Source organism: Apium graveolens, chromosome 10, assembly GCF_009905375.1.
Source record: "Apium graveolens cultivar Ventura chromosome 10, ASM990537v1, whole genome shotgun sequence".
Lineage (NCBI taxonomy): Eukaryota > Viridiplantae > Streptophyta > Magnoliopsida > Apiales > Apiaceae > Apium > Apium graveolens.
The window spans coordinates 124237780-124249762 of record NC_133656.1 but is presented as its reverse complement, the minus strand read 5'-3'; the positions used below and the strand labels follow the sequence as shown (position 1 = coordinate 124249762).

The 11983-nt window shown below is 30.3% G+C and overlaps 1 protein-coding gene across 1 annotated transcript; it reads right to left on the bottom strand.

Moving 5' to 3' along the window:
• Nucleotides 1-1812: 1812 nt before the first annotated feature.
• Nucleotides 1813-11573, bottom strand: LOC141693857 (uncharacterized). The gene is made up of 10 exons (XM_074499041.1): nucleotides 11378-11573; nucleotides 10620-11006; nucleotides 9966-10031; nucleotides 9631-9770; nucleotides 8832-8958; nucleotides 7543-7694; nucleotides 6086-6218; nucleotides 2789-2873; nucleotides 2432-2703; nucleotides 1813-2284 (listed from the first exon to the last, which is right to left on the bottom strand). Exons 1-10 carry the CDS (start codon nucleotides 11465-11467, stop codon nucleotides 2147-2149), a joined length of 1590 nt encoding a protein of 529 aa, XP_074355142.1. The 5' UTR covers nucleotides 11468-11573; the 3' UTR covers nucleotides 1813-2146.
• Between the last annotated feature and the right edge of the window lie 410 nt (nucleotides 11574-11983).

The following is an 11983-nucleotide window of genomic DNA, read 5'->3' as shown; positions in this document are numbered from 1 at the left end:
TCTTTTTTTTTCTTAACATGGTCTAAACTTTTAGCAAATGGTCAATTTTTATAAAACATATTTTCTGTATATCAACTAAATTTCTAGAATTAGATCAATTTGTTTGTAACACCTTTCAAAAATATTTTTCTCTCACATCCTTGAGCTGGTTTACCTCAACTTGAATTTTTTAAAATCAATTGTCTATTTCTGTAACATTAATTTTCCCAAGAAACAATTCAATTCAGTTGAACTCATAAATAATTGACAGAAAAAAGTAAATTACTGATTCAAGTACAAGGAACTAAGAAAACCGGATTTTTTCAGAATTAAGGACCGAGAACCGGACCGGCTCTATCCGGTTTTGAAACCGGACCGAACCGGAAAAACCCGGCGTAGACCGGGACCGGACCGGTTTGGACCGGTTTAATTAATATTAATATTAAAAATTTATTTATATAACTTTTTTTTCTTTCAAAATTTAGATACAATTAAAAATTTTGTTACTTGGTATGTCAATAAAAATTTAAAAGTAAGTACATATTTTATTATTATAAATGTAAATATAAAATCTTAAGAGTATGAATATCAATATTTTATTACATAAATTACGAAATTTAGTAATTTAAAGTTTAGTATCGATCTATTTTATTATATGAATTTATTATCTATTAACTTGGATCAATAAAATATGATATGGGTGAATATTTAATATTTATATATGATCTTATAAGACATAAACTAAAGGTAAAACAATTATATATATGAATTCAGGTTCATTCAGGTCTGGACCGAATTTTTTCAGGTCTTGGACCGGACCGGACCGGACCGAAAACCGGATTTTTTCAATTATAAGAACTGAGGACCGGACCGGATATGTCCGGTCCGGTCCCGGTCTTGGACCAGTAGACTTGGTCTGGTTCGGGTTACAGGTCCAGACCGGAATTCTGTGCAGCCTTAAGGAGGAGTTACAACTCTATGAATATAGTCCTGTAGGGCCTCTTTGGCGCCAAGCTTATAAGTCGTTTATAATTTATAAGTCCGTAACAACTTATCTACGATCGTTTGTCGACCCAACTTATAAGTTAGAATTTATAACTTATAAGCTGATAACTTGAATGTTAGTAACAACATACTTTTCCTCGACTTATTTTAATTTTTCATTGATTTATTAATCTCGGTTTTAAAATATATATTTTTAAATATTAATCTAACTTCAAATTCAAGAATTAATATAATTATATTTAATAATTATTTATTTTAGTTCATTTAAGAAAAAAAATTATGATTTATAAGTAAAATTATTCAAACACTTATTTAACTTATAAATATTTTTCTACTTATCAGTTATAATTTACTTATTCATTTTAAGTTATAAATTACTTATTTTAAGATTTTCCAAACGGGCATACGGGCATATAGACCCCATCATTCCTATTCAAATGCACACATTAGTCACAACTTACACGCTTAGGGCATGTTCGGCGACAAGCAAATAAGTTGCTTACGGACTTATAAACCTGTAAATACTTATTCATGAGTATTTGTCCACACAATTTATAAGTCATTATTAACTTATAAACTGATAAGTTAAATGTAAGTAATGCCATTTTTTTCTCAACTTATTTAAATTTTTCGTCTTTTTATTAATTTTAGTTTTAAAAAAAATATTTATAAATGTTAATCTAATCTAAAATTCACCAATTAAAATAATTATATTTAAAAATTATATATTTTGATTTATTTAAGTAAAAAAAATACCTGCCTTATAAGTAAAATTATCCAAAAACTTATATAACGTATAATGATCCATCTACTTATCACTTACTTAACACTTGTAAATCACTTATTTATTTTAAGTAATAAGTTACTTATTTTAAATTTTCTCAAACGGGTACAATTTACACCTAATTTAACAAAAAAATAAAATTCCACTTAAAAATTACAATACTTGTGATTTGGGGGGGTGGGCACTTTTTAATATCACCGTTGCAATGCTGAAGAGGTTTTTAAAATGGGCACCAGGGAAATTTCTTTTAGAATTTGGTGCTACTGCCTGCGTTGCTTCAAACAGCCATGATGTTGTCAATTCTGCCGGAAGAGAGGACTCGGCATGAAGCGATACTACATACGAAGTACAATTTTGGAGAAAGATGATATGATCGTCTTACTTAACAAACCTATAGCAGCACTCTAGCAATTTGTCAACATCTTTATCATCGTAATCTTGTTCTGTGATATTATTTCCATTGCCACGATTCTTTAGCATTCTCCATTGGCTTAAAAGATGACATATTGTGCTTAGCTGCAGCACATGTTAAGGAAAGACATTGCAACAATAGTAAACGTCATTCAAAATAAACAAACCGCGAATTGTTAAACTTGGTCTGTCACAGACACATATGCTACATATTTTTTATTCTTTTAAAAAAATGATTTAAATGAAGGATACTGCGGTGATTCTGGAATTTGGTACAGCGTGATCACTTGAGCTCTCGTGATTTATGTTAGAGTCCTCAAGCTCATGATCAAAGAGTTCCTCTTTGATAAGATCTGAATTACTTACTAAAACTGAAACATGCTGCTGCAAAACTGCTGGGGTCACTTCAACATCTTGAAACTGAAGCAATAATATTGATATAATGCTCCATATTGCATTTCGTGCCTCAGCATCATCCGAAGCAAAGGGAAATATATCAAGCAAACATCCTAAGAAAAGCAAATCTGGATGTGGACATAAAAAATCAATGATTGCTGCTATATCATATTCAAACTCATAATTATTAAGTTCAGAAGCACAACACCTTACCCTGTGATATCTCCATGACTAAGCCAGCTGTATCACTTAGCATATTTGCCATCAATATAGCAGCAGTAACACAGCAATTGGCGACCTGCAACATAGAATAATTTACACTGTCTGCGTCCTGAGGCTTTGAGAAGCTAAAATTACAATATAAATACCGACTCACTGAGCATCAAAGGCACAGCTGCACTGGAGATAGAATTGTAACATTAGCACACTAGCATGATCTTGCACAAGAAGCTAAGGCCCTGTCTACTTGCAGAAAAGTTTTCCATTTTTCTGTTTCTAAATTTACACAATTTTTTTTTAAAATTTTCCTTTTCTATAAAACTAGTGAAAACTAAGGAAAGATTTTCCAAAACTTGTTTGACAAAAAAATGAAAAACACGTTCCAGAATGTTCTTTTCACTTACTAGTCAACAGAATAAAAAATTCAGAGCTAATTTATTAATATATTTCACTATAAACAATATAAGTCAAATTTGTTTATCACAATAAACCAAAAAGTGCACTTATATATTTTTTAAATAGTTGAGATATTATAACACTTGAAAAACTTGTAAGTTATTTGTGGATATATTGGTACTCAAATTAATATAATTATGATTTTGAGATTTAATCATGTGTAGTTATCAAGAAACTGTTTACATGCAAACAACTTTTTTATGCTCAACTTGCTTAGCTTACCTTAAATAGACTTCCAAAGAATGTGACGTGTTTTAAAGTTTTCCAAACTTTGAAAACTACCCTTTACTTTGTATAGAAAACCAAGAAAACCATATAAACTCTTTTCTAAAATTTTCTAAATTGTAGATATAGCATAGGAAACCTTGTTTTTCAAATTTTCTACTTTTCTTTTCAGAAAACAATCAATTTGAACATGTTTTTGATTTTTTTACTTTATTTGACTTTTTTTAAGTAAGAGGTCCTAAAGATTTGGACATTTCAACAACAGGTTGCATTCTATTGATAACTCCTATGTTACTCAGACTCTTCATTTCACCTTCAAGTACCTGTGTGGACACTCAACCCTTGAACATGGACACTCAGACTTGGATACTTAAGGCCAAAAATATTTATATTTTTCAAAATGTCGTCGAGTCCTATACTTGAATTTGTGTCCATATCGGACACTTCTAGCCGGGTCCGAGTAACATAGGATAACTTTGCACAATTTCTTGCTAGTTTCTACTGCATTGTCCGAGTAACATAGGATAACTTGCTAATACTGGGTGTGTGCGATACATGGCTTGTTACAGAGCACCTTCTACCTCAACATTGTTAAAGTGAGAACAAACATTGTCTCCGGAGAAAGAAAATCACAACAGAAAAAAGTAGAAAACCATAACAAAAGGATCTGGGAATCCACAATCAAAAGAAACCAGACAATGGTTTTTAAGTTTCAACATAAAATTGTACGAACTAAACAAAAATCTTAATAAAATATTTATATAATTGTAAAAAGTTATTATTTTATATTAATATAATTGTAGAAAGTGGTTATTAAATAATAATCAGATGTACCTCTTATAATGATTGCAAATTATTATAACTATACATTTATATTTATATTCAACACTCAAATCAAATATTTATTATTAAATGATTTGTAATGCTTCAATATATGTTTTATTATCTAAAAATGTCATAATAATATTTTTTACAACATATAAATAAGAAAATGATAATATTTATATTTAGTTTTTCAATACATAGTATATTTCTATTATAAATTAATTTATCAAATTTAGAAAAATAAATTCATTACTTTCATTAATAATTTATAATTAATAATAATAATTTGTATTTCAGTTATAGTGTGTTTGTGTTATATCTAACTTATATAAAATTATATAATATGTGCTATTATTTGCTGACCGCTTAAGGGATTACATCGAAAATAGAGATTTAAATGCTTATACATTGAAAAGCTAAGAAATTTAATTTTGAAAAGCGAACAAGGAAAAACTTATAAAATGTCATTTCAATCATTTTCAAATTAATCTTGAAAAAGGGAAAATACAATACACATACTTTAATATGCGACTGTGATACACACCACCAGGTATAATTTTGTTGCAACTTGATAGTTAATGAACACCGTTCACTGTTGGACTTTTTATAGTTATTTCAAGCTTCATAATGTCCTCTATGTATAACTATGTCCTCTATGTATAACTGTATCTTTCATGATCAATTTGCAATAGGGTTAAATATCAAAGTGGTCACGTAATTGAAGGTCATATATGAGTTTAATCATCAAACTTAACAGGGTATCATTTGGATCACTAATATAATAATAAATATCAAACATATACCTCAAGATAACTCAAAATATGTGATCAAGAATTAAAAATCATTTTATATTCTAAACATTTTTCTTAAATACTATTACAACCAAATGAAAAGTTATGAATTCATAGTATTTTAGATGATATACTGAGATTTTTAAAAATTGATCTACTAATTATTTTTATTTATATAAAGAAAATAACTATAAAATTAAAATTAAATAGTAGATAAATTTTTAAAAATCTTACTATATTATCTATAATACTAGAATTCATATATTTTCATTTGGTTGTAATATGATTCAAGAAAAATATATAGAACTCCAGAAAATAATTTTTAATTCTCGGACATATTTTGAGGTATCTGTTTGATATTTATTATGACTTTAGTGATTCAAATGATACGCCATTAAATTTGATGATTAAACTGATATATGACCTTCAGTTGAGTGACCACTTTGATATTTAACCCATTTGTAATAATAACAAAAATGCATCTATGTTCAAGCAACACCAAATTTTTTGGCACAATGTTTTCAATCAGATTGTATAACAATATTATATTATTGATAGCAAGGTACTTGACATATATAAAGGCTTACAACATACTTTTGTTGCACAACACGACGATTACTTTTACATTGTAGGATGTTTCGTGAATTTCAATTAGTTTTAGATAAACCATTAACATCCTATCCAATTAAAAACCTTGCCAAGTTTTCTCCGAGGAGTAAAAAACATAGATTGTGGAATTCAGAATATTCAAAGAGATCTTCTCGTGTTTATAATTTAAAGAAACTATGTTAAATATATATATATATAAAGATTTATCATCAATTTAGGATTTAATCAGTATTTATACTATTCTCCATTAATTTAGACATTTTCATCTATAATTGCATGAAGTTGGATGAAAACAAATAACTTCCAAAATGTTTCTATCTAAAACAAAACGTAGTTAGAATTTCAAGTATGCAATATATGTAAAGAGATGGGCAAAGTGTTGCACCTCAATTTTATCAGGAAGTTTGATCAAGTCAATGAGCAGCCGAAATAGCTCCTTACTTGAACAGAGTTCTTCTGAATAATCCTCAACAGAAAGGGCTTCAGCTGTCCGCAGTACCAAATCGGTAACAGGATACCTGAAAATATTTACAAAATTGATCGGTCAAGTACCTTAACACAAGTTTAAAAATAATAAAATTCTCCTGCTTCAATTGTTATAAAGATAGACTGTTCTGCAACGGAAAACAAAGTTGAAAAACAAGAGCATCTCCACTCACTTATATTTCAAATATAATACAAAAAGGACTCAAAAGAATCTAAGATTAAAAGAAATATCAAGAAAGTTAGACACAAGTACAGACTCTGCTTCATGTACCATAACAACATTTCAGCAAAAAAGTCTCACATCATATGTAGGTAATTTAGAACTCAAATCAAAATTAGATCTGGAAAAAATTTCGATTTTGTTTTCCATGGATTTGAACTTTTGTTTTGGTTTATGGTTGTGGTTTTTTTGCTTGTTATGATTTTTGAATATGGTTTATAGGATTGTATGTTTATGATTGTCGATCATGGTTAGTTTTATGGATTTTGGGCCTTAATATTGTAAACAAGCCCCTGAAGAACATACTCTAATACCAAAATATGTATAATATTATAAATTTTATATCTATAATTTTTCAGAATAATTGGTCAGTGTAGAGCAAATCTTTAGGATGACGAGTTTTGAAGCCTTTAAATTGTAGCAAATTATTAAGAGATGATTAAGATTTTAGTTAGGGTCTGGCTCTATATGATACCACGTACATGTTCATGAATAATGTATATTTTCTTTTTGCAATTTTACGTTTTAGGACAAAGTAGTCTATATCATCTTTCACTTCTTCCATAGAAAACTAACGATTAGTATCAGAGCTTAGGTTAGTCTTGAGTTCGATTCCCTCATACACCCACTATTCTTAATTATTAAATTTTGGGACACTTGAGGCACATATTTGCCCAAAAATGAGGCACCAAGAGATCCACTCTCGACCTAAAAATGAGCTTTCGAGTGAGCGGAAGTGTTTAAATAATAAATGATCCGCTTAAACACTTATCCTAAACTTCTGAGTTTTTAGGAGCATTGTAACTTTACAATTTGTAAGACAACCAAAATTGGTATGCGACTGCTAGGTGTCCATAAAACAAGGCACCGCGTTCAAAAGAGGGATAAGATGGTTTTTTTTTCTTCAAACAAGAGGAACCCGACCGTTAGTTGGTTAGACAATGATATGGTCCAAAATTTTAAAGATTGTCAAATGATGTACCCTTTAAAGTGACAAGAACTTGATATGATGTATAATGCTAGACAAAAAGACAGTGTTATAAACAAATATCACATATATATAATACTTTTTTGCAAAGAAATGAGGATATTTTGATGGTAATTATAACATTTAAATAGAACAAAAGATGAAATACCTTTCAGGTGCTCGTTCTCCCATTAATTTGCTCATCTCAAAGGCCAACAAATTAATCAGAATTGTGGGAAGACCCAACTTCATCAATCCAGGTAGAAGAAGAGATCTTACTTCTGTCTGACATTCTAATACAGCTAACAACATACCTACACTCTGCCAAAAATAGGAAGTCCATTACAAATGTTGATAGAAATCTTGTTGTGTTTACCAATCATATCTACTAAACTTGTGCTATCAAAAAATTGTAAAAAAGCTTATAATATATATACGCATTTAATAGTTTACTAAGGAAAACTTATCTATGACTACTCTGTTGTGAAGATACTGATAATGCTTTACTAGGTGATGCAACTTGGTTTGAAAGGAGCGGAATTTATAAGAGGGGTAGTTTATCATTTGTTATGGTTAAATTTGCCTTTAAGGATACCAAGAGGCTCAAAATCCATATCAAATTTATAATGCTAAACATGTTTATTATTGAGAAAATGAGGTATATCCTGGTAACTGTTTCTTTACATCAACTTTTAGTGAGACCTTGCTTTCTTGATTATACGAGACCATAAGTGATGAGGACGCTGGTGTACAAATAATATATTCATGCTTACCCTTCTCTTTTCTTTCTTTACTCTATTGGGATACCAAAAAAAATTAATGAATCATTATATCATTCCCTCAAAAAGAAGCAATCTCAATTATATTAAATTAAGCTAAGCTATATCAATTGTGCTATAAAGTTATAAAGGTAATGGCAGCATAGAGTAAAATAAGAAAGATGTGATAACTGATAAAACCGAATAACAGATTGAACATAAAGAGATGGTCGGAAACCTAAATATTCACATGGGAACATAGATTGAAAACTAGACAAGGCGAGGGGCGTTACGGAAGAAGGCTGTTAACGACTGCGGGTTAGTAGAGCAACCAGTTTACTTACTATTATATGAGGAAGCCACACATATCGTGCCCAGTTTACTATATAGACCATTATTCTTGGTACTTATAAGATTCACTAAATTCAATAACTGTTGCATTGCTATACAAAAAAACTAACTACTAATAAGAACCACCACCCCTTAAATTGTTTACTTGCTAAATGGCAAGTAGTTTTTGTATATAAGTATATAGACTTGCAATTATAAACTTATGCTAAAAGACTAACTTTATTCTCAGAGGTAAATACATCTATCGAAAATTCACATCATTGAAACAATCATGTTAATGTTAAAAAGGAATGTAAGACCAAGAAATCACTTTTCATTGCTTATGCACTTATTGAGTCAAGTACTCTACCTTTTCTAAAAGTTGTGGATTCAACGTGTTTTCTGCAATCCATAAAATGCGGGATAAAACGTTTTCAGGTTGTATTGCCTCAGCCCATTGAAGACCTTCAATACCTTGTAAACACAAAGTCACTAACCTGTGTCAAATAGAAAAAAATAAAAATACAATTAGTGCTAATATGAACTTATGTCTTGCACAAGAACACCAAGTATATTAGAAAATACCTTAACAACAAACACAAGTTATCAGTATCTTCACTCTATGATTCAGGTACACAACTGATAAAAGTATAATATAAACCAAAACTCTAACAGTATACGACAATTCATTTTTTGAATAATAGATGGGCTTGAAAAATAGTTATAGTTGACCACAAAGGGTGAACCAAATTTTCTCACAAAGTTCAGACCATGAACTATTTTTTGTTTTAAATTTAATTACACCTTGTAACTAGATAATTGATGCTTTAGTGTATTCAAAGATCCTACAAAATATACTAGCAAAAATATTATTAAAGAAAAGATCAGCACAATGAAGTAAAAACAATTGGAATATGACATAATGACCTTTAGTTCTGCAACGGAAAGCAATGACACAGACAGAAGATCTGAGGAACGAAAGTGAAGAAACATGCCAAGTACATAGTATAGACATTTCAGGCATAACATTCAGATAAAATAAATTATATGCTCCGATAGCTTTTGTTGTTAAACTTCATCCGAGAATAAATAACATTATGTATAATTTTTAACTTTTACGGAAAATAAAGTAATATGTACAAAATCGGTAATATCATAAGTATTTCAACCTGCAAGCTTCAGAAAGGCATGGGATGTCATCTAAAAACAACTGTTCAACAATTGTTTCTATCAATCGCTCTGTACTAGTTATATTGTTCCGCAGAATTTCATGGCAAGCAAGGTTTCCAATAATCCCAAGGCTTATTTCCTGAGATTAAAATACAAAAACAAATATAAAAAATAATTTCAAAATATCCATATAACTAAATTAACTACATAGAGTGCTTCTATTCCTCGTCTAGAGAGTAAAAGAGAGTATGTAAGAACATTACGTTGAATATAAGTTATCCAATAATTTCTTTTATCATGTGTTATCCAATAATTGTAATAATAATAAACTTACAGTAACACGTGGAGATTGAAAAACCGATAGGTTGGCCAAAAGAACTTCAAGGACCAGGTTCTGAACCTGAACAGCCGAGTACAAGAAAAGGAAAGGTAGTCTATTAACAGAAATTATATAACTCAGAGAGAAAAAATAATAATTAGAACAGGTTACGAAATAAATATATATATACATTATAGATGCTTGCTAGAGAGGGGTAAAATTGTATGCCCAGAATACTAAGTATACCCATGTCTATAAACTAAATGGGATCTACCTAGAAATCATTCTCAACAATTAGTCGAGCACCGTGACAACCATGACCATTATAGCAATGAGCAATCTAATCTAACCATCTATAGATTTGTCTCCTTTGACTTCTGATGGAACGAAACTCTTGTGCAATGTAAGTTTATCACGCTTGTGAAGGTAGAATTTAATATTTGCCTAGTCTCCCAAGTAGCTGAGAAACAACTGATCACCAATGCTGCTTCGCATAGTCACGTGTTAGAGATAGCCATGTTGCCTAATCACCAAACTAACACTTGAACTCTTGAACACTCATTCACCTTTTCATACCGCAATGACAACTAAGACTCATTACATTTACTGATAGACGGAAACTAATGAACGTGACGATGTAATAAACAACTTTAAACTTAAATTAATTACCATAAGTTCAGCATGTGTTTCATTCGCTGCAAGGTCCCACAAAACACATCCATACTCTTCCCAGGCTTTCTCGCCCACTAATGCAACCTCATGCTTATCTTGACTAGAAGACCTCTCACCACGTGCATCATGACCAAGAACCTCACCAACTGCATTTACCGTATCCATAGATTCATATTCATCATTACACACATCCGCCACTTCATTTTCCAGCTTCGATAATCCACCTTCTACCAAACATTCCCCTCCCGACTCTACTACCACAGAATCACATGTTTTATCCTCATTTTTACGAGTCAAGATACTACTAGAAGAGCAAGGAGGTAAAAGTTTCCGTATCAGGGATATTACATAACTAGGATCAACTGTTGTCGAAACGTCAAATAGCTGTACAAATATAAAAAATTTAACAAATATCAGTACGTATATTCATTACAAGAATCAAGAGATGTTTACGTGAAACGTGTGCACATTAAGTTTCGGAACCAGAGAATTTTAATATCTACTAGTATCCGGTGGGACCATCATGATGTACTAATATGTATTATAATCGGGAATGACAATTAGACAAAATGTATTACTTAATCGAGGCTATTAATTTATCGAAGGTCGGACAAGATGAACTAAATAGAATATAGCAGGGTGTCACCAATTTTATAAGCCCTGTCAGGCATTTTATCAAACACCTGAAGTGCATAGTTGAGTTAGTTTTATAGAACATATGCAGAAGGTTGTGAGTATATGTTTGGGTGAAGTACCTCGTCAGAAGGTGGACAAGGATGATGATAAGGTGGGACTGAATTTTGTTCTTGCTCGTTGTCGGCGTTTGATTGCGACGGTATCGACATGACTGGGTTAATTTGGGGCTTATTCAAACCTCAAGATGTATTCAAATCAAAATGATGCAATTAACTCTTTATATATAATTTATTTTGAACGTTAAACAGCTTTCTAAACACTTAATAACATCTTATTTCTAAATACATATAACATCTATATGATGGTTATATGTGGGTTGTATTTAGGTGATTTTAGAGCAGTAGTAATCTATCTATATATCTATACTATATTATAATTGACGAAACATTAAAAGTTTGGTAGTCGGACTTGATAAAATTACTTAATTACCCTTATTTAATTATTAGTTCTAATTATTGGGTCGATCAATTCCAATTCTAATTGATATTAAAGTCAACTTCCTCGATTGCTTTATTAATTTCAATTCTATTTTATATCGAACTCTACATCATTATAATTTATATTAAATTCAACTTCTTCTACCAATTTAAATTTTAATTCATATCGAGTTTTATATTATTCTAATTGGTCAGTACTTGCTGAAATTACTTAATTACCATTATTTA

What these genes read in the sequence shown, in the direction of transcription:
- LOC141693857 (XM_074499041.1), bottom strand. Translation starts at nt 11,467, where the DNA reads ATGTCGATACCGTCGCAATCAAACGCCGACAACGAGCAAGAACAAAAT. An exon ending in TTCAATCTCCACGTGTTACT is followed by an intron (nt 9,771 to 9,965) that starts GTAAGTTTATTA and finishes TTTTAATCTCAG; the next exon opens with GAAATAAGCCTTGGGATTAT. An exon ending in TGCCTTTCTGAAGCTTGCAG is followed by an intron (nt 8,959 to 9,630) that starts GTTGAAATACTT and finishes TATTTGACACAG; the next exon opens with GTTAGTGACTTTGTGTTTAC.